The sequence below is a fragment of the Macaca nemestrina genome, chromosome 16 (genome assembly GCF_043159975.1).
Source record: "Macaca nemestrina isolate mMacNem1 chromosome 16, mMacNem.hap1, whole genome shotgun sequence".
Taxonomy (NCBI): domain Eukaryota; kingdom Metazoa; phylum Chordata; class Mammalia; order Primates; family Cercopithecidae; genus Macaca; species Macaca nemestrina.
Genome location: NC_092140.1, coordinates 99,761,690 through 99,783,420, shown reverse-complemented (window position 1 = coordinate 99,783,420; position 21,731 = coordinate 99,761,690). Strand labels below are relative to the sequence as shown.

The following is a 21,731-nucleotide window of genomic DNA, read 5'->3' as shown; positions in this document are numbered from 1 at the left end:
ATGGGGGAAATAATGGTGTTAAAATACTGCATAGTCAACTTCTGATTAATTACACTAGTGAACAGGCTTGTTGATGCAAATAATGGAAAGCCTTACTGTAACTGATCCCATTTCCTGGTGCTTGTGACCAGTACTAAGAATGGAAATGCAGCTCAACAACCCTGTCCCTAACGGTGGGGTGACACATGGAAAGAAAAATCTGCCCAGAGAAGCAAGGTCACCCTTGACCTCAGGCAGCAGAGCTTGACTATAACCCCACTGAAGAACTGGGTAACAGTAATTTGAAGAGAATGGAGCTCTCAAACTTGCTTTTTGTAGACTTCTAAAATGGATAAGATGTTTTGTTGGTTTCTTCCCCTAGAATTCAGCACATTTTTCATCTTACTGAATAAGATGGTAAATTAGACTAATTGGTTAGATTTGTAAAAACCATTTACTTAGCATGATTTTTTTTTTTTTTATTTTTTATTTTACAGCCGACATGGGCTTTGCCCGATTGTTTAATTCACCTTTGAAGCCTTTAGCAGATTTGGATCCAGTGGTGGTTACATTCTGGTACCGAGCCCCTGAACTACTTCTTGGAGCAAGGCATTATACCAAAGCTATTGGTGAGCAGAACTAATTAAAATTCCATGAATTTTTAAGTTTCTTTAAATGACACACATTCCTATATATTTTTAAATTAAGTAGTATAGCAAATTATAGAAATAAGAGCAGGCTGGATGTGATGGCTCATGCCTGTAATCCAAGCACTTTGGGAGGCTGAGGCAGGTGGATTGCTTGAGTCTAGTAGTTTGAGACCAGCCTGGGCAAAATAGCGAGACCTTGTCTTTAAAAATTAGCCGGGCGTGGTGTCATGTGCCTGTAGTTCCAGCTACTCGGGAGGCTGCGGTGGGAGGATTGCTTGAGCCTGGTAGGCAAAGGTTGCAATGAATCATGATCGCACCACTGTACTCCAGCCTAGGCGATGGGGAGACCCTGTCCCAAAAAATATAAATAAATAAATAATAAAAGTAAGAGCAAAGCCTAACTCAAAAGTCTACTACCTAGAAATACTATCAGTAGCAATAGGGGTATATCATTCCACGTACCTCTCTCTGCATAGAAAGATATCAAAAATCTTTGTAATTAAATGGGATCATTTATACATTCTATTTAGTTTTATATTTAATTCATAAAACAGTACAATTTTGAAGTCCTTTAACTTCAGACAAGTGTTTCTTTTACCAAAAGAAATAGTAACTTCTAAAAGTGCCCCCTAAAATTAAAGGAAAGACATTATGAAAAAAAAAATTAGCACTTTAGGACATTTTAATCCACTTTTCTGTTTTTAATAATATCAATCACCTCCCTATTATAAACAATGAGGAAATTAGTGCTCTTACACTTCTTCCCCTACCAACCTCTCAATCTATAAGCAGCATTAGTAATATCATCATCATCACTTTGTCAGTGTTTACATTTTTTTGTTTGCTAACCATAGTTCCCACAGTTGTTTATACTTAAGTTACGAATTGTTGTGAATTTAATGCTCAGCTGCCAGGCCTCTCACCACTGCTTGTCCATTACTCACACCTTATTCTGCTTCATTCTCTTTGGTTGCATTATCATCAAGTAGTTTTTTTATGTGCTTTACCTTTCTTCTTTTCTTTATTTTGTGTCTGTATGGTTTCCTTAACTTGTTCTGTATCCTCCAGGATGATATCAAACACACTTCTCCTTTACTGGGTAACTGCATCCTGAAGTTTTCTAGTTTGGATTGGTTGGTCTCCAAGCATATTCTACCATTTCATCCTGCCTTTTCCCTTTTTTATTCCTCTGGGTTAGATCTGTTGCTTTCTGGATTTCATTTCTTATTTTGCTACAGTATGTTCTCATGTAAATTCCTTTGGAACTGTATCTTAGAGGTAAAATTTCTAGTTCTTGTATTTCTGAAAAATGCCAGTATCATACTTGCTAGCTTGCCCAGGTTTACAATTCTAGGTACAAAAGAATTGTCTCTCAGAACTTGGATGACACCCCTCCATTGCCTTCTAACGTCAGCATTGCTAATGAAGTCCCTACCAGTCTTGTTCCTAGTCATTGGTAGACCACCTGGGTTTTTTTTGTTTCTGGAAACAAATAGAATTTCTCATCCTTGTATTTCACAGTGATATGCTGACCACTTGGTGGGCACACTCAATCTGAAGTTCATATCCTGTATCTGTGGGAAATTCTCTTGTGTAGTCCTTTGATTTCCTCCTCAGTGTTTTCTGTTTCTCTCTTTCCTCAACTCAGTGTTGTCAGATGTTGAATTTCTTGGATTAATCCTTTATACTACTTTTTTTCTCATGTTTTTCTGCCTTTGTCATATCCATTTCTAAAACCCTCTTCTTGTTCTCTGATTATTACTTTTTCATAGTATCTTGTATTTTTTCATAGAAAGAAAAGCCTAATATCTATGAAGACAATGACAACATTGCTGATTTGTTTGTACTTTGCAGTATTCCCAGAATAATTATCTGTGTTTTCTTTATAGTCACTCTTTTCATTGCATGTTTTGATCTCTCCCTTCCATGTCGCAAGCGTTCTTCAACTGTTTGGTGACCCTTGAGTGTCTCTTTGTATTTAAAAATCAGGTTACTAAAACTGCTTGAGAACTTTGTATCAATCATGGGACTTAAAGAGTGAGAACTTTAGGGTGATCCAGCAGAGACTGGGGTAACTTCTACATACCAGAAGGTGCAGGTCTTTCCTCTGAGGCCGAAGTCTTCAGGGAAGAGTCTTCCAACTTTTGGCCCATGCTGTATGTACCTGGCAGCCCCGGCGTGATCATAGAGAGTAGGGAGGAGGATCCGCTCCTCCTGTTCAAATACAGACTTTGTAGCTGGTATTCCCAAGAACAAAATCTTCACAGCATTGTAGGGGAAAAGTCTGCTTCCTACTCAACCACAGCACTGTGTCCTGAGACCTTCTCTGAACTGTCTTGTCTGCCTTCCATCTTCTAGGTCTCCACTTGGCCAGTTTCTTCTTTACATTCAGACCTTAGTGAAAATAGTACCTCTTCAGAGAGAACTTCCTGGATCACATAGTCTAAAATAGCACCCTACTTCCCCCTTCACACTTTGTTTTACCTTATTGTCTTCATTGACTCAAAGGGTATCTAAACTCCACTAAAACAAATACACCTCACCTCACTGTTCACCATTGCAAACCAGTGCCTATATAGTATGTGGTGAGAACTCAGTTTTCTTTGTTGGATACTTGAATGAATCTTGTCTCTGACAGTCTCCTTCTGTTCTTGTTACTGTGCATTTGCACTTTTATTACTTTGCTGTCAATTAAATGTAGATTCAGGAAGGGAAAAGGAGCAATGTTTGTGATCTTTCCCCCATATTAATCTTGAATCCAGTATGTCATTTCCAAAAATCTTTATGTTCATTAATCTTCATACATGCCTTAAGATCACATTTTATTTTACAGAAAAATAAGTCCGTTAGATATGGGAATTCTCTATACTATCTTTGTAACTTTTCTATAAATATAAAATTATTAATACAATATTTAGTTTTTTAAGTCAGTTAAAAGGAAAAATAAGGATTATTTATCTAGTCCTATTTTGGAATACATGTTATTACCTAAGTACATATTTGGGTATCTTTTTTGCAAGCGTACTCTAAATGCATTTAAGGACATATATAAACTAATATGATACACAGCGATTTTTTCCACTTAGAAAATGAATATTTAAAAGCAGTGTTACTTTTGGTAAAGCGTATTAACAAACTCTACAAATAAGAAAGTGATGCTATCGCAGAAACTTGTGACTCTGGCTCATTGTTTATTAACTTCTTATTTTTCCTGAGAAACTTCTGTCTTATTGGAAGCATTAAGATTTATATAACCTGGCCGGGCGCGGTGGCTCAAGCCTGTAATCCCAGCACTTTGGGAGGCCGAGACGGGCGGATCACGAGGTCAGGAGATCGAGACCATCCTGGCCTCGTGATGGTGAAACCCCGTCTCCACTAAAAAATACAAAAAACTAGCCGGGCGAGGTGGCGGGCGCCTGTAGTCCCAGCTACTCGGGAGGCTGAGGCAGGAGAATGGCGTGGACCCGGGAGGCAGAGCTTGCAGTGAGCTGAGATCCGGCCGCTGCACTCCAGCCTGGGAGACAGAGCGAGACTCCGTCTCAGAAAAAAAAAAAAAAAGATTTATATAACCTTTTATTCACTAGGATATTCTGCAGTCTAGCAGTTCTAATGCAGGGTGTGTGCCACAAATCTAAACTACCAGCCCTTAGGAAGCTGGATTCTCCTGTCCCAATGGCTGTGTGATTTGGGAGAGAGAAGGCCTTTCTTCATCTTTTCCTCCCTCCTCCTCCTCACCAACATAAGCATGTATTGGGTAACTACTATGTAAACTTTTTAAAACTTAGGAGGACCAAGTGTGAATTCAAATTATGGGCCTTACCCTGAAGAGATGTACAGTCCAGTTGAGAAGACAGTATGAATATATGCATACAATAATTTAGTCATCTTTGAACCACAGAAGTAACAAAGACCACCAGCCCAAGTCGTCGTCTTCGTTCTGTCATTCTGGGGGTGTGTTTACGCATTTAGTGCTTTAGCCTCAGTTTCTGAAAATGAGAATTTAGCCTGAGTCATCAATTAAATCTCCCTACACTCGAAAGTTCTGTGCTTTTATTGATTTATTTAGAGACAGAGTCTCGCTCTGTCACCCAGGCTGGAGTGCAGTGGTGCAATCTTGGCTCACTGCAGCCTCCGCCTCCCAGGTTCAAGCAATTCTGCTTCAGCCTCCCGAGTAGCTGGGATTATAGGCTTATGCCACCATGCCCAGCTAATTTTTGTATTTTTAGTAGAGACAGGGTTTTGCCACGTTGCCCAGGCTGGTCTCGAACTCCTGACCTCAAGTGATCTACCTGCCTCGGCCTTCCAAAGTGCTGGAATTACAGGTGTGAGCCACCACACCCAGCCAGAGTTCTAAGCTTTTAATTAAAAACAGCTGCCATCTGAGGCCGGGAAGTTACAGAGGGAACTGACTTGGGTGCAAATGATTGAAACCAAGGTCAGTGCCATTTTCTCAGCACTGGTGATCCCAGCCCACACCCTCGTCTGGTGTACACCTGCTTGCCCAAGATCAATCTTGGACAACACTTTCTTCTATTGAAACATTGATTCAAAATTTATAATATACACAAACCATTTTTAATTTAAGTTTTTCAAAATAAGGTCGGGTGCAGTGGCTCACACCTGTAATCCCAACACTTCGGGAGGCCGAGGCGGACAGATCACTTGAGGTCAGGGGTTTGAGACTACTCTCACCAACATGGTGAAACCCCATCTCTACTAAAAATACAAAAATTAGCCAGGCATGGTGGCGGGTGCCCGTAATCCTAGCTGCTCAGGAGGCTGAGGCAGAAGAATTGCGTGAACCCGGGAGGTGGACGTTGCAGTGAGCGGAGATCACACTCCTGCACTTCAGGCTGGCGACAGAGCTAGACTCTGTCTCATAAAAAGTAAAAATAAAATAAAAATAAGAATAAGGAATTACAAAATGAAACCTTTTCCTTAATACCAGCCTCTACCACACAATCCCATTCCTCCTGTCTCCTGCAAAGGTAGCCTAAAGATTGAGTAAAATGCTCAACAAATCTCTCACACCACCCTTAAAGCTGCTTACCAAGAACTTCCCCAGCATTTTGGCTTCCCTGTTTGATAGTTGAATTGTGAGCAGGTGATAGAAGAGCCTTTCTAGTTGAACATATAAATAATTGGTGAATACATTCCATTTAGCGGAGGGGTTAAATCTGTTACTGAAGCTACTAAGAAGGAGCAAAAGCATAGGGAAAAAAATATGATCAGAACACATCAAACTCACATGTTCCCCCTCTACTACAAACAGATTGTAGTGCTATGGTCGTTTATTCTGTTGTGCAGAACTGCAAGCTGAGTCACTAAACCAAAGAGAGGAAATAATAGGTTAGTAAACATTGTAATCCCAGGAACAAAGTTTAATTCACTTTTGAGCATTTTGTTTTTTGTTTTTTTTGGTCTGATTTACTTTGGGGAGAAGGCTAAAAAAGGGATGTCAATCTCTAATTCAGTGCCACTAAAGTAGTCTTAAAAGTCTTACTGCCGGGCACGGTGGCTCACGCCTGTAATCCCAGCACTTCGGGAGGCAGAGGCGGGTGGATCACGAGGTCAGGAGATCGAGACCATGGTGAAACCTCGTCTGTACCAAAAATACAAAAAACTTAGCCGGGCGTGGTGGCGGGCACCTGTAGTCCCAGCTACTCTGGAGGCTGAGGCAGGAGAATGGCGTGAACCCGGGAGGCGGAGCTTGCAGTGAGCCACTGCACTCCAGCCTGGGCGACAGAGTGAGACTCCGTCTCAAAAAATTAAAAAAATTTAAAAAATTAAAAAAAAAAAAAAGTCTTACTAAAGTATGGCCTTTTAAGCTCAGGTGTTTGTCCTCAAATAGCTGAATAGTCACTAAATGTGAGGCATTCTGCTAAGTGGGAAATATACATTTAAATAGAGAAAATGAGAATCTCTTCCCTTTTATCAAAACAAGAAGCTTACTATTACTACACTTGTTGATTCAAATATTATTGAGCAAATTCTTTTTCTCCTCCCAAATTTGGTCTGTATAGCATGCCAATTCCTACTGTTTCTTTTGCCTGCTTAGCCCAGTGACTACCTATGAGCATCACACATTTTGAGAAGTAGATGAAATGTATGTTTTTAATTGGGAAAGCCATTTTGTAAGGAGTTTGGCAGTCAGGTGAACACTAAAGAGACTTCCCATGAATTGGGCACAATCTGGGGAAAAAAAAAAAAAGACGAGGTAGGAAAAAGAAACTTATTTACAAGAATTAGAAATTTTATCTGAAATAATAGCCTTGGAATCAGCTGACTCAAAGTTCATGATTAATGTATGGATCAGGATTTTGAAGAAAGGAAGAATGATAAGATGGATAAAGGTGAGAGAGAATAGCAGATACAAAGAAAGAAGAGTTACTAGATGGGAGGGAGTTAAGGTTCAATAAACTATTTTTCCTGATGACCGGACTTTTTCTTTAAAAAGCAATGTAGCTTTGCATACATTTTTCCTGTGAAATGGGGTCTTGTTATGTTGTCCAGGCTGGAATCAAACTCCTGGGCTCAAGCAATCCTCCCGCCTCAGCCTCCTGAGTAGCTGGGACTACAGGCATATGCCAGTATGCTCAGCTAAGAGCAGTATAGCTTTAATTATGGCTAAATTACTTACCTTTCATCTTCCTTTACATATTTTATTTTCTTCTTTGGAATTTTTAATAACCAGATGAATTGTTACTGTGTTTATTGGGTGTGCTGTAAGTAGAATTTTAAACATGCAAAGCCATCCATCATCTTTTTATGATCCTACTTAGCTGCCTATGTGGCTGTTGATTATCGAAGGTTAGATCTATAGGGGGTACCCATATAAAAAGAAAAATCACAAAATAATTAATTTCCCCATATACCTTTTGATGCCAAAAACAAAATAGGTTGGCCTGTGTTTCTTGATGAGACTTTTCCATATGGTGATATTGGCTAGGCTTGGTTGTCTGATATGTAAATATGATGTCATTTTTTAAAATCACTTGCAGTCAGTGTGAATCTTTAAGTAAATAGATGATTAATTTGTTACTTTGAAATGTAAATGTGTGTAGTTTTATATTGAATTAAATATCTCTTCCAGTTTTGGAATTTAGGAATTCTCATTTTAGGTTTTTTTCCTTATTTCCTGTTTAAGTGACAGTTATTAACATATCTGAACAATCAGCTTTAATAAAACAGTAATTTTTATTTGTCCCCTTTGGTTATTTATATTTGTCACAGGTATTGGTTAGGTCAGTCAAAAACTATATGTTGAGGGTCTGTATGCACACCACTGTACTTAGTGTAGGATTTGTTAAGAGTAGAAATGAAATATTTTCAGCTTTAAATTCTAAATTGGCAAATAGATCTTACCTCTACTAATAGTTCTTTTGAGTACAAAGTTAATATGAATGAAAGTAAATCTGTATCTTGTGAATGAAAGGAATTCACTTTGTTGTGTACAGAGAAACCCATTTGCCTGGCTTTTGTCAATAATTCATTTGAATTTATAACCCCCCGCTTTTTTTTTGAGACAGAGTCTTGCTTTGTCGCCCAGGCTAGGGTGCAGTGGCGTGATCTCGGCTCACTGCAGCCTCTGCCTCCCGGTTCAAGCAGTTCTCCTGCCTCAGGCTCCCGAATAGCTGGGACTATAGCCACATACTACCATGCCTGGCTAATTTTTGTATTTTTAGTAGAGATGGGGTTTAACCATGTTGGCCAGGCTGGTCTTGATTTGCTGACCTCGTGATCCATCCGCCTCAGCCTCCCCAAGTGCTGGGATTACAGGCATGAGCCACCACGCCCAGCCAAATTTATAATCCACGTTAACAGTAATATTTTGCTTTTGTTTCTTGTCCTACGTATTAAATATTAAATTTGCAAAATCTGACACTGCTTATGGCATCAAGAACCACTTTGAAAGAAAAACTTTGTTAAAGTAGAAATGCTGTTAGTTCTTAGACTTTTTGAGGTTGGGCATTGTCTCTTGGTGGAATACCACCTTACTCATTAGTGCTAACATGAGAGGGTAATTATTAGACTTTGCAAATTAGCAAGTAAATAAAAAATATTTTATCACAAGAATTTATGCCGATTGTGTTAGGCCAGTGCCCAATTTCAAATACTGTTTGGGTTTTCCGTTTGTTTTTGTTTGGTTTGCTTTGGTTGTAGTTCCATGCTCCATATGCAGCTTTACTGTAGTTCACAGAAAAGGTATCATCTGGGACATTGAAAACTTACCAGAATCCAGCCAGTACATTTAATTGGGCTTAGAGTGAAACCATTTGGGTGATGTGGAGGTATACAAAATGAAAAATTGGGGTGGATGGCATGGGAATATATACTTACAATAATGTTTCGTGGTATTTAGTAATTATAATTGCTTAGGAATTAATATGAGTTATTAGGGAAAGAAAGAAAGAAGACACTCCCCAAGAAAATAAAATTGCATTTTCTTTTGGAAAGAACCACTTTATTTTCCACCTTTCTTTTTCTTTTTTCCTTGCCTTTTTTTCTTTTTTTTTTTTTCTTTTTGTTTTAAAGATATTTGGGCTATAGGGTGTATATTTGCAGAACTACTAACGTCAGAACCAATATTTCACTGTCGACAAGAGGACATCAAAACTAGTAATCCTTATCACCATGACCAGCTGGACAGAATATTCAATGTAATGGGATTTCCTGCAGGTACACATTATTCGTTTTTGTTTTTGTTTTTAAATCACTGTTGTTTGAATTTAGATGTCTTCATTGGAGAGGTATATATTTTTAGCTGATGGAAGCTACTCTTGACTCGAGTCTTTGCTTTTTGACTTGCATTTATCAAAGATCTGTAGAAACAGCAAAATTTGTAGAGTTTACATATTGGCATGAACATATTTATGGTTTTCCTGAATTTAAGGACTGTATTTTTGTTTCATCTTGTTTTGCTTTTTTGTTTTGTTGTTTGATATGTGAAATGATAAAATATTTGCAATATCTGTATTAGAAAGGTACCTTAGTTCATTTATAGCGGAAACTATAAATGAATTCAGTAGTAGAAATTTTTTTCTAGCAGCACATATAATACTGCCACTATTTTGAGCCTTATTTCTATTTAGGGCACTATACAGAATCACATTATATTGAATAATAGCATTTACGTCTTCTCAGAACAGTCACAATGTGAGTGAGTCGTAGTGCTCTGTGGTGAGTTGGCCTGCTGTTTCACAACACAGAGATGGTTTACATGTATCCCATCCCTGGCATTAGATCTCTCCAGCTGTATCTCAATCCCTAGTTATACTACAGAACAGTGACCACCAGAAACTGCTCAGAGGTCCAGAATAATGAGAATTTGTTTAGAACACCTAAATTTTGGCTAGTCAAGTACTTAAGACTAATAGAGATAATACCTGAGACTTTTAATTCTACATTCCCTTGTAAGGGTGTTCATTATCAGTAAATGCAGAATAACTACACAGATACTGCCTTTCTCCAAAATTGGTCACCGGGTTGAAGAAGACCTCTGTTGTGATAGGAATTTTATTTATTCAGTGAATATTTATTAAGTACCTGCCATGTGCCAGGCACTGTCTTAAGTAAAAAGTTACTGATGATGTAACAGACAGGATTATCGCCCTCTTGGAGTTTACATTGTACTGCTATATGTAGAATGTTTAAAAAATAGGTGTGGTTTGAGTAGAGACAGAATTCTCCTCTTTTCTTCCTGCTTCTGAATGTGTCCACCATTTCTGAGCCCATGAGAAAGGCATAGCTTCTGTGAGGGAATATATGGAGTGAGGACATCTGTCAGCAACTCTTAATGTGTGTTTCAGAGGTTAGGGTGGTTTATAAGGAAGCTTGGAAAGCAGGCAGCAGAGGTTAGATTTGATAGCTAAAGAATGAGAATCCATGATAAGTTCTTCAGTACTAGAGACATGATTTATGCTACATTTTAGAAAGATTAGTAAGGTGGTGGTAGGTAAAACTCAGTTAAAAAGAGGTAAGCGAAATCAGAAACCAGCTGTAGCAGTGCTGCAGACATAAAGTGAGAGTGATAATAAGGATGGAGAAAAAAGGGCAGATGGAAATGCTTTATAGGAAGTGTATAAGCAAGGGAAAACTAAAAGATTATCTTAAGATTTCTAGCTTGAGAAGTCGATAAGATAGAGAAATTGGAGCAAGGAAATAGTTAAGGAGAAAATTCCATTTAGGAGTGTAAGTGTATGTTTAGTTTCCAATATGTGATATCTTTGGAAGATAGTTGCCAAATATTTTTACAAGTAAGTTCAAAGAAAAGCAAGCCTCTGAAGGCCATTTAAAAGCTAAAGGTTTTGGGAGGCCGAGGTGGGCAGATCACCTAAGGTTGGGAGTTTGAGACCAGCCTGACCAACATGGAGAAACCCTGTCTCTAGTAAAAATACAAAATTAGCTGGGCATGGTGGCGCATGCCTGTAATCCCAGCTACTCGGGAGGCTGAGGCAGAAGAATCGCTTGAACCCGGGAGGCAGAGGTTGGGGTGAGCCGAGATCGCACCATTGCACTCCAGCCTAGGCTGTTAACAAGAGCAAAACTCCGTCTCCAAAAAAAAAAAAAATACTCAGGGTGCTATTAAGCTGCCCCTGACAGTCCTGTGCACCTAGTAGACTCTCAGGAAAACCCATTGACAGTGATGGAGAAAACAAATTATGTAGCATGTATTGTTTGAGCAACTCTGATGCCAGCAAAAGTAGCTGAAACGTTTTGTACTTAATATGTATTTAGGAACTGAGGTTGTTTTGGGTAATGTTACTGAGACTAGCCAAGGTACCAGCCGACATTAATATACTAATTATATCCTACCCTATTCTGCAAATAGTTATTACCACTTACATTGATTGCTTATGTAAAGAAATATATTTAATAAGGTGAAAGGAGGGCTGTATCATAAAAAGAAATACAGTTTAAAGCCACTGAGGGGAAGATCTTAGATTTCTCATTGAAGAAATTAATTGCTGATTCAACCAAGAAATTTGGTAGAAAAGGGAAAATAAGCAGTTTTACTAATAGAAATAGGACATTTAATAAGATAAATAGAAATATTTATAACATTCTTCTCTAGTGACAGTAATTGAGGCAGCTTATAGTAAAACAGACAGAAAGTTTGCAGTTTGAAATTTAGAAAGATAAACAGATATCTAAAGTTATACAAGGGATAAGGAATTATGTTTACAGTTGAAGATGTTTACTGTTGCTGAACATTTATTTGAAGACTGAGCTTTTTTTTATGGGGTTTGAATGTATAGGAAGTGTAATGAACGTGGTAATATAAAAATTCTCAAAAATAGGAACTTAGGCAACATAAAAATTTATCAATGTATTTCACAGATAAAGATTGGGAAGATATAAAAAAGATGCCTGAACATTCAACATTAATGAAAGATTTCAGAAGAAATACGTAAGTTGAAAAAAAAAAAAAAAGACCCCTTGTCGATTTTTGCTTTACCAGAATACTCAGTATAAGACTGAATATTCATCATAATAAAATAAGATTATGCTAATAAATTTTACTTATTTACTCTAATAAATATTTTTCATGATGACAGTCTTTATTTCTTAAGATGCTTAAATGATTATATACAAAAGCAACTAATATTAGCAGCTGATTTGGATATAAAACAAATTCATTTCTTTCCATATTTACTACTTTTTGGAAGCTAGACATTAGAAGTATCACAGCTGAATAAATAAGAGTCTAAATAAATACACTTTGCTAATAGCCACTTGCTTACCAATCTAGGTTACAGTAATTTTAAACAATTTTTAATAGCGAAGAATGAATATTTCACCTGTTTACAATGCAAAATCAGGGATTGGGAGAGTTTCGTTTATATGCCTATGACAAAAGTATTTTACACTTATTGGTAAGGCTGAATTAAACTTTTGACCCAGATGTTATTTAAAATAATTGTTAAATTCATATTAAGAAAAAGCTGGTTAGTGTCTGTTATTCATGAAATCGTCTTACATTTAATCATTGGTATCCTTTCAAAAGTGACCATTGTGGATATTGAATGAAATATAAAACTGATTTAATTCTACTCCTTTTATGCTCGTACTCTTCAGTATATATTGTATATCAGTTATGATCAAAATAATTCTTATCAGAAGAACTTTAGCCAATGTAAAGTTAACCTCAAGTCTAATATAGCTATTTCATAGTATTTCTCTTTCAGGTATACCAACTGCAGCCTTATCAAGTATATGGAAAAACATAAAGTTAAACCAGATAGTAAAGCATTCCACTTGGTAAGCTTTAGATAAACAGTATTAATGAAATGCATTTTTTCCTTAATTGACTGGCCCAACTGAGGCTTTTTTGGATCAATTGATATGGTTACTTAACTCACACGCAGAGCGCTTTCACGGTGAATGCAGAGCTTGTTAGTGCATACCAATAAAGACAATAAAATATTTGCTTTTCCAGACTCATCTCATGGTTTGACAGACTAACGTTTGGTCACGCTAGATTTTCTAAAGATAGTGATGGGAACAAATCTGTCAAAACATTTATAAAATTACGTGTATTGTTTTTCATCTGTTACTTTAAAATTTTAAAAGTTTCAGAGAAGTATCAAGAAGAAAATACTTCTCACCATTGATAGATTGTTTTGTATTTCAGCTCTTTGAAAGACTGTTTACAAAGTTAACTTCCTAAATACCTCTTATAACCTTAAATGTTAACAGTCCTTCAGCAATTATATGTGCCATTTGATTTTTCTGGAGGAATGTGATAGATGCCATATTTATCAGTGTGTAATGGAAAAATGATTTAACCTAGAATCTAATTATATCCATGCACTAACAAGGTAATTTGTGATGAAATTATATTCAGCCATTACCAACTTTGTGTACAACAAAGTTTCCATTTTTACAGCATAATAATTAAAAATGTTTTTCCGTTTTATGTTTTCAGAAAAGGTTTATAACACATAAAAGGGGAGTTTGGGGAAGCAGGTTGTATTTTGCTTGACTTGAAATTCTTTTAATCCTTATTCCTAAGTTCTTAAATGAGAATTCTTTCACCTTGAAGAGGTTAAACTTTCCTTTATTGCAACCAGGCCACTTGGCAAACATTTCTTCTGTTCTTTTGTTTCTCCTTTTTCTTCTCTTTCTACTGCTTCTCCTTCTGTATTTTCTGATTACTATTATATCAGTTCACATTTTATATCATATATTTCATATCTTAACAGCAATTTAAAAAGTCATCCTTAACCTATCATATTAGCACACAATGTATTATCCAAATAATAGTTTATTATAATGTACTTACAGTAGGACCCAAATTAGAGGTTTAAGTTAGATCCTTCAAAATTATGGACTTACTGATTCTAATAAAATAATGATAATGGCAGAAGATTAGAAGTCATGACTTAGGGGAATTATTCTTCTCCTTGATTCCCTGCTACTCATTATAGTCTAAGATGACTCTGCCTACCATCACCACTAAAACCCTAGAGATATACCTTCCTTGTAGCTCATGTGCTTGTTTTTACGAGGCTGACCCATCTTAATTGGAGGTAATCTTGAGTAGTTCCCTAGGAAAGCCCTATTATAATTCCATTAAAACTGTCGGGTATTTTAAATAGCAAATTCAGGCCTTTCCTTTCAACCCTAAAAATAAAATTGTGCTTTCTCTGAAATACCAGATAATTAAAGTTAAATTTTAATCTCACCATTCTAGCATTTTATTTGCATCTTAAAATATGTTGTGTCAGCTGGGTGTGGTGGCTCACGCCTGTAATCCCAGCACTTTGGGAGGCCAGGGTGGGTGGATCACAAGGTCAGGAGATGGAGACTATCCTGGCCAACATGGTGAAACTCCTAAAAATACAAAAAGTAGCTGGGTGTGGTGGTGTGTGCCTGTAGTCCCAGCTACTCGGGAGGCTGAGGCAGGAGAATCACTTGAACCCAGGAGGTGGAGGTTGCAGTGAGCCTAGATCGTGCCACTGCACTCTGGCCTGGCAACAAAGCAAGACTCTCAAAAAAAAAAAAAAAAAAGTGTCTTTTTATCCTCTAAAATTTGTCATCTTTAAGTCTTTTTTGTTGTTGTTGTTGAAACAGTTTCATTCTGTCACCAGGCTGGAGTGCAGTGGCATGATCTTGGCTCACTGCAACCTCTGCCTCCCAGGTTCAAGCAATTCTCCTGACTCAGCCTCCCAAGTAGCTGGGATTACAGGCACCTGCCACCACACCCAGCTAATTTTTGTATTAGTAGAGATGGGGTTTCACCATGTTGACCAGGCTGGTTTGAACTCCGGACCTCAGGTGATCCGCCCACCTTGACCTCCCAAAGTTCTGGGATTACATGTGTGAGCCACCACGCCTGGCCTCTCTTTTAAGTCTTAATGTGTCTGTTGGTTCATTGGTTTTCAAAGTGCAGTCTCAGTCCAGCAGCGTAGCATCATGTAGGGCCGTGTTGGAAATGCAGGCTTTTGGCTCCTACTCACATCTACCAATCAGAAGCTCTGTGAGGAGGGCCCAGCAGTCTAGTTTAAGAAGTTCTCCAGGTGATTCTGATGCATCGTAAAGTCTGAAAGCCACTGCATTAGATCAGAGTATAAACCAAGAGACCACATATTAGAATCCAGTTGAATGAACTATGTTTTAACTAAAAAATACTGAATCTTCACGTTAGTGTGGTATTTATAGCAGCAATAACAACAGCAAGCACTTACATAGTACTTTCTTTATGCTAGGCACCATTATAATTGCTCTCCATATATGAACTCATTTAATCCTGAAAACAGCCTGTGATAATAGGCACTATTTTTAATCTCCATTTGACAAATGAAGTAACAAAAATATTAAGTAACTTATCCAATGTCATGCAGCTGATAAATGTTGAGTCGAGATTTGAAGGGAGCAGTCGACTGTCAGAGTCTCGCCATACAACTCTGTACTTTATAAGTTGTGTATCACCGTTTTTATTTAGACTAGAACAGCACCGCACAGTACAACTTTCTGTGATGATCCGCACGGCGCAGCAGCATAGCCACGAGCCGCATTCGGCTCTTGAAATGTGCCTGGTGTAATGGGGAGATTGACTTTTTTATTTAATTCAGTTTTAATTAACAGATCTAAATATGAATCGCTACATGTGTTAGTGTATTATGTGTGTAACAGCAGCTTTTTTATCTTAATAGGAAAAGCAGAGAAAATACATGAAGTTTGGTCCTGTTCTAAATTGGATAAAGCAATTTAGATAATGGGAGGGGGTATCATTTGTTTAGTCAGAGAACATAAGCAAGAGTAAAACAAGTGAGATTATGATTACTGGAATGACTGAAGTGTGAATTACTACATTAAATTTAACAACTAGGAGTTTTGTTGTTAATTTGGGGGAATAAATATTTTCCAAATTGTGATGTTATTCACCAAAAAATATATATCCCCTTCATATATGTGCTGAAAGATAAATGTGGGAAGCAATATAGTCATGTTTTTATGATTTGTGATTTCAGCTTCAGAAGTTGCTTACCATGGACCCAATAAAGCGAATTACCTCAGAACAGGCTATGCAGGATCCCTATTTCTTAGAAGACCCACTTCCTACATCAGAGTAAGTGGCCTAGTTAACTCACCAACTTGGAGTTTTTGGAGTATGCTTTCTTCTGGTTGTCAGCTCGAAGTTGCTCCTCCTTTTATATGGGAACCCAAGGAAATCCTTTATGACAAGCAGAAATGAGCTTTGTTGATTAGTGTCACTTGGGGCTTTCCGGGGAAGAGGCGTTCCCGTTCACCGCTGGCTTTATGAGATGCTGATTGCGTTAGTGTCAGCAGTGATCCAGCTGTTCAGTGACAGGCTGGTTCTGCATGCTGTAGCTCCTTACTGTCTGCAGGTACAGTTTCATGTTCCAAAATTGCAAATATCATTCCCAAATGTGTGCCCTATACCATCTTTTGTTTCATTAATAAATGTGGTAGGAAGGGTAAAACAAAAATTGTCTTTGAATGGTGACACATGTTTCAGCTGGAATCTGTATTTTGGCTGGAGTGATAGAGGAGTAATGCTGGGATAAAAGAAGACAGCTGAATCATCCTCGATGATTATTGATCATTTGTATGCAGCTCGAGTCTTCGAGTAGCCTGCTGTAATATTACTAGTTACAAAGAAAAGATTCGTTTTGTCACAGTTGCATGAAAGGTGCTTATATTGCAAATACGGAGACAAAGTTCATCTTAAAAAGATTAAAATGAGAATTTCCTAAATGAAGCATTTGGAATATTGATTAGTGTACCAGAAATGGTTTTTCTCTTTTTCTTATGATCAGCGTTTTTGCCGGTTGTCAAATCCCTTACCCAAAACGAGAATTTTTAACGGAAGAAGAACCTGATGACAAAGGAGACAAAGTAAGTATTAAAGTAATGTTGGCAGCTTCTTGTTTCGTGAATGCCTCCATAACGTTTTCCGTTGTGGGTGTATTTTGTTCTCCCTCTGAGCTGAACTTTTTCTGTTGAACCAATTGAGAAGAACCAGCAGCAGCAGCAGGGCAATAACCACACGAATGGAACTGGCCACCCAGGGAATCAAGACAGCAGTCACACACAGGGACCCCCATTGAAGAAAGTGAGAGTTGTTCCTCCTACCACTACCTCAGGTGGACTTATCATGACCTCAGACTATCAGGTATTCCAAGTTCATTTTGTATTGACTGCATGTCAGCGATTACATATGGGTTTATGATTGTGGGAAAATGTGATTTGAGAAATACTGGTCTGTATACCCAGGGAAATACATCAACATGAAATGTTATTGGCATGGAAAAGTCCTGACAGTGGTATGGTAGCAAGGGGTTAGACTTTTGAACCGGACTTGGAATGATCAAATACAGATTATGCCATTTATTAACTGTGTGACCTTGGACAAGCAGGATAATATCTCCTGGCTTTTTTTCATCTGTAAAATGAAACTAGTAAAACCTAACTTGCAGCTGTTGTCAGATTAGACATGAATTCTCTTGACACCTGGCTTATGGTAGGAGCTTGATATCTATTGTTTTGGAACAATATTCCACAGTGATTAAGAACATAGGCTTTCAGATCCCAGTCTGGTCATTTCTCTGGATCCTTGAGTAAATGATTCAGATGTTCTCAATTTCCATTTGAGACTATGGATAATGATCAATGTGAAGCTCTAGTAAGGATTAAATGAGATAATTCTGGGAGGTTAAGTGTTGTAGCCATTTCAGGAAACTGAGGCTTGTAGAGGTTAACTTTCCCATGGATCCCCAGCAAGCCAGCTGTAGATGCAGGACTCATACTTTGATCTGACCACAAAGGCTGTTATGTTGCCGACTTAGGGATCCTATCATGGCATTGTCAGTTACGTTGTGGAAAGACCTTCTTTGAATATTGTATACCACCTCCTCTTCTCTTCTGCTTATTCTAACCATATTCCCAACTACACTAGGTTTCAGTGTGGGAAGGATACTGAAAATTTGACCAATTAGAATTATTTACACACACACGAGAAAGAGATGTTATTAAACTGATAAGGTCCCCAGTGCTCGTTACTGATAAGGTCCCCAGTGCTCGTTACTGTACTTTCAGAATTAGGTATTAACGCTTTCCTTTGGTTAGGGGAGAAGTCCAGCCCATCACACCATGGAAATCATTGCTGTTATGAGTTGTAATTCTCTTCCAGTTAGCTAAACAAGGACACCAGGGGCAGACAGCTGTGGGAGTTGTTGGTTCCAGTATCCTTTTCTCCCTTTCCAGATGGGAAGAGTGCGTCTCTCTTGGCTCACGAATGTGTTTGCACACTAAGGTGATGGCGTCCTTAGAATGAAGCAGAGCAGTGCTCTGACCTTGGCTTCTGGAGCCGAGAAAGTGACGCCGTGCTGCTTTGTTGGATTGCTGTGGTTGTTTTTTGTGGATGATTTTTAAAATAGTATTTCTGACTATAATTGCATGTGTCCACTCTTTTTAAAAATGTTACCTTCGCTAGGATTGGCAGAATTTGGAATTATATGACTTATTACTTCTCTCTTTGAAAGCATATTTAATAAGTTTTGGTAGCTGGAGTGCAGCGGTGCCATCGTGTTTCACTGCAAGCTCCGCCTCCCAGATTCACGCCATTCTCCTGACTCAGGCTTCCCAGCAGCTGGGACTACAGCCGCCCGCCACCACACCTGGCTCATTTTTTGTATTTTTAGTAGAGACGGGGTTTCACTGTGTTAGCCCAGATGGTCTCAATCTCATGACCTTGTGATCCACCCGCCTCGGCCTCCCAAAGTGCTGGGATTACAGGCGTGAACCACAGCGCCCAGCCCAGTTTTGGTTAATCTTATAGTGTTTGTCTTGGGAGCAAATAGTATGAGAGAGAGGTGTGAGAATGGGAATAATAATCTAACAGATCAAAATTAGAGAACCCCAAACCATCACATTCTTTGTTTGTGCCATTTTAGAATTGAGAATACCATCCTTCTTAAATGTCTGTGGTTATATTTTTACTTTTGTATATAAACTTGTAGCAGAAAATAAGATTCAGTAGTTTAAAGGGGCCAGGCACCGTGACTCCTGCCTGTAATCCCAGTGATTTAGAAGGCTGAGGGGGAGGATCACTTGAGGCCAGGAGTTTGAAATTAACGTGGGCAACATAGCCTGACCCTGTTCCTACAAAAAAATTTGAAAAAATGGGCTGAGCATGGAGGTGCATACCTATAATCCTGGCAATACACTCCAGCCTGGGTGATAGAGTGGCACCTGCCTCAAAAGAAAAAAAAGTAGTTTAAAGGGCATAAAAATGTATTAATGCCAAAGAAATGGATTCTGTGATACCTTCTCCTATCATATTCATTTTTATTCTTTAGTCATGTGTGTTGGGGGGAGTTTTCTACTGAAGAAAGCGTATCAATAAGCTTTAAATTATTTATGTATACATCAAGTTCCCATGTAAACATCTCAAGCAAATTTACCAAGTAGATACAAAACAGCATAAAAAGGGGTTACTCCTATAGAAAAAAATGTATTTGCACAGCATAGTAATAAACCTAGGCTTAATATTATTTACTAGCAATATTTCTGACCTTCCTCAAGAGAAGAGGTTGTTAAAATATTTGGGGCTTTTGTCTTTCATTATGAAGTTAGTACGCAGCACAAAACCTGTACATCCTTTCTTCCTTGAAACATATTGACGCTTCAGTCACATATAAGTTTTGCTGCTTGGGATTGACTTTCCCCTAGAAGCACCTGAATCACATTTCTCCCTCATCTCCTCTCCAGCGTTCCAATCCACATGCTGCCTATCCCAACCCTGGACCAAGCACATCACAGCCGCAGAGCAGCATGGGATACTCAGCTACCTCCCAGCAGCCTCCACAGTACTCACATCAGACACATCGGTACTGAGCTGCATCGGAATCTTGTCCATGCACTGTTGCGAATGCTGCAGGGCTGACTGTGCAGCTCTCCGCGGGAACCTGGTATGGGCCATGAGAATGTACTGTACAACCACATCTTCAAAATGTCCAGTAGCCAAGTTCCACCACTTTTCACACAGATTGGGGTAGTGGCTTCCAAGTTGTACCTGTTTTGGAGTTAGACTTGAAAAGAAAGTGCTAGCACAGTTTGTGTTGTGGATTTGCTACTTCCATAGTTTACTTGACATGGTTCAGACTGACCAATGCATTTTTTTCAGTGACAGTCTGTAGCAGTTGAAGCTGTGAATGTGCTAGGGGCAAGCATTTGTCTTTGTATGTGGTGAATTTTTTCAGTGTAACAACATTATCTGACCAATAGTACACACACAGACACAAAGTTTAACTGGTACTTGAAACATACAGTATATGTTAACGAAATAACCAAGACTCAAAATGAGATTATTTTGGTACACCTTTCTTTTTAGTGTCTTATCAGTGGGCTGATTCATTTTCTACATTAATCAGTGTTTTCTGACCAAGAACATTGCTTGGATTTTTTTGAAAGTACAAAAAGCCACATAGTTTTTCCAGAAAGATTTCAAAACTCCCAAAGATTAACTTCCAACTTCTAAGTTTGTTTTCATTTTCAATCTATGACTTGACTGGTATTAAAGCTGCTATTTGATAGTAATTAAATATGTTGTCATTGATATAAACCTGTTTGGTTCAGCAAACAAACTAAAATGATTGTCATAGACAGTGTTTTATTTCTCCTGTTGGTGTTGCTGATTTGTGAGCATGCTTTAAGATGAAAAAAGCATGAATGATAACTTCCTTAAAAAGGTGCGGCATCCAATTCAAATATTTTTGTCCTGATTTTAAAGCTGGTTGGTGTAGTGCTATTAAAATTTTGTTCAGTTCATTTTCCTTTTGAAAACTTGTTCGCACGTTGTTTAGGGTGCCCTTACTTCAGCAAAGGAGAAGGAGTAGGAGAGCCTTAGAATTTTTGAGGAAAAAAAAAACCTATAACATACAATGTACTGTATCAAACTATTTTACATGAATGACACAAGTATTCTGAATAAAAAATAATTGAACATTGTTAAAAACAAGGTGTTATGTAATAAATTTATTTTTCATAAATCAAAACGTGGAGTCAGCTGTATTTTTTATATGTACAAAGGGTTTTTGTTTTAATTTTAAAATGTGTGTTAACAAGTAGCCTCTGAAGAAATCTCTTCACTTTTCATTAACATTATCTGGGTGTCTGTCTCCATAATGGAGTACTGACTTGAGTCTTAGATATGGATCCTTTTTCCTGTTACACTCGGTACCATAATGTAAGATGTGAAACACAGACACCTTTCTAATTGGAAGATATTGTTGGTGAGCCTTCAGTTGCTGGAATAATTCCTATTCTGTGTTGTACTGAGAAGGATTTGACTGTTACATCCCTAATAATCCATTTTCCTCCTCTAGAAAATACAGAAGATTAGGGAAAAAACTAACATTTTTTCTTAAAAACCCAACTCAATGATATAAAAACATTCTAAAACAAAATAACTGAGGAATCTCTGTCCTTAGAGGCCTGACAATACAGTAGTGGTAATTTCTAGGAGCTGAATTCATGTTTCCATTTTAAGTCCTCCTGCCCCAACGCATTCTCAGGATGTGTGGATCTGGTTATGAGTTCACCTCGTGAGCCCTCGGGAGCTCCCCGCCTTCC

General features: G+C 38.1%; 1 protein-coding gene across 5 annotated transcripts in view; it reads left to right on the top strand.

Moving 5' to 3' along the window:
• The window catches only part of LOC105490223 (cyclin dependent kinase 8), a 150,136-nt gene extending 128,981 nt beyond the window's left edge, over positions 1-21,155 (top strand). For 2 of the 5 annotated variants that reach the window (XM_011755635.3, XM_024795532.2), the window contains 8 exons: positions 477-608; positions 9,165-9,308; positions 11,970-12,039; positions 12,818-12,890; positions 16,106-16,203; positions 16,916-16,994; positions 17,113-17,271; positions 19,869-21,155. In XM_011755635.3, coding sequence (XP_011753937.1) covers positions 477-608; positions 9,165-9,308; positions 11,970-12,039; positions 12,818-12,890; positions 16,106-16,203; positions 16,916-16,994; positions 17,113-17,271; positions 19,869-19,994 — 881 coding nt within the window. In that variant the 3' untranslated portion in view covers positions 19,995-21,155. The remainder of the gene's footprint in view (positions 1-476; positions 609-9,164; positions 9,309-11,969; positions 12,040-12,817; positions 12,891-16,105; positions 16,204-16,915; positions 16,995-17,112; positions 17,272-19,868) is intronic. The other 3 variants (XM_071081517.1, XM_011755637.3, XM_011755636.3) reach the window with 2 other exon arrangements.
• The last annotated feature ends 576 nt before the right edge of the window (positions 21,156-21,731 follow it).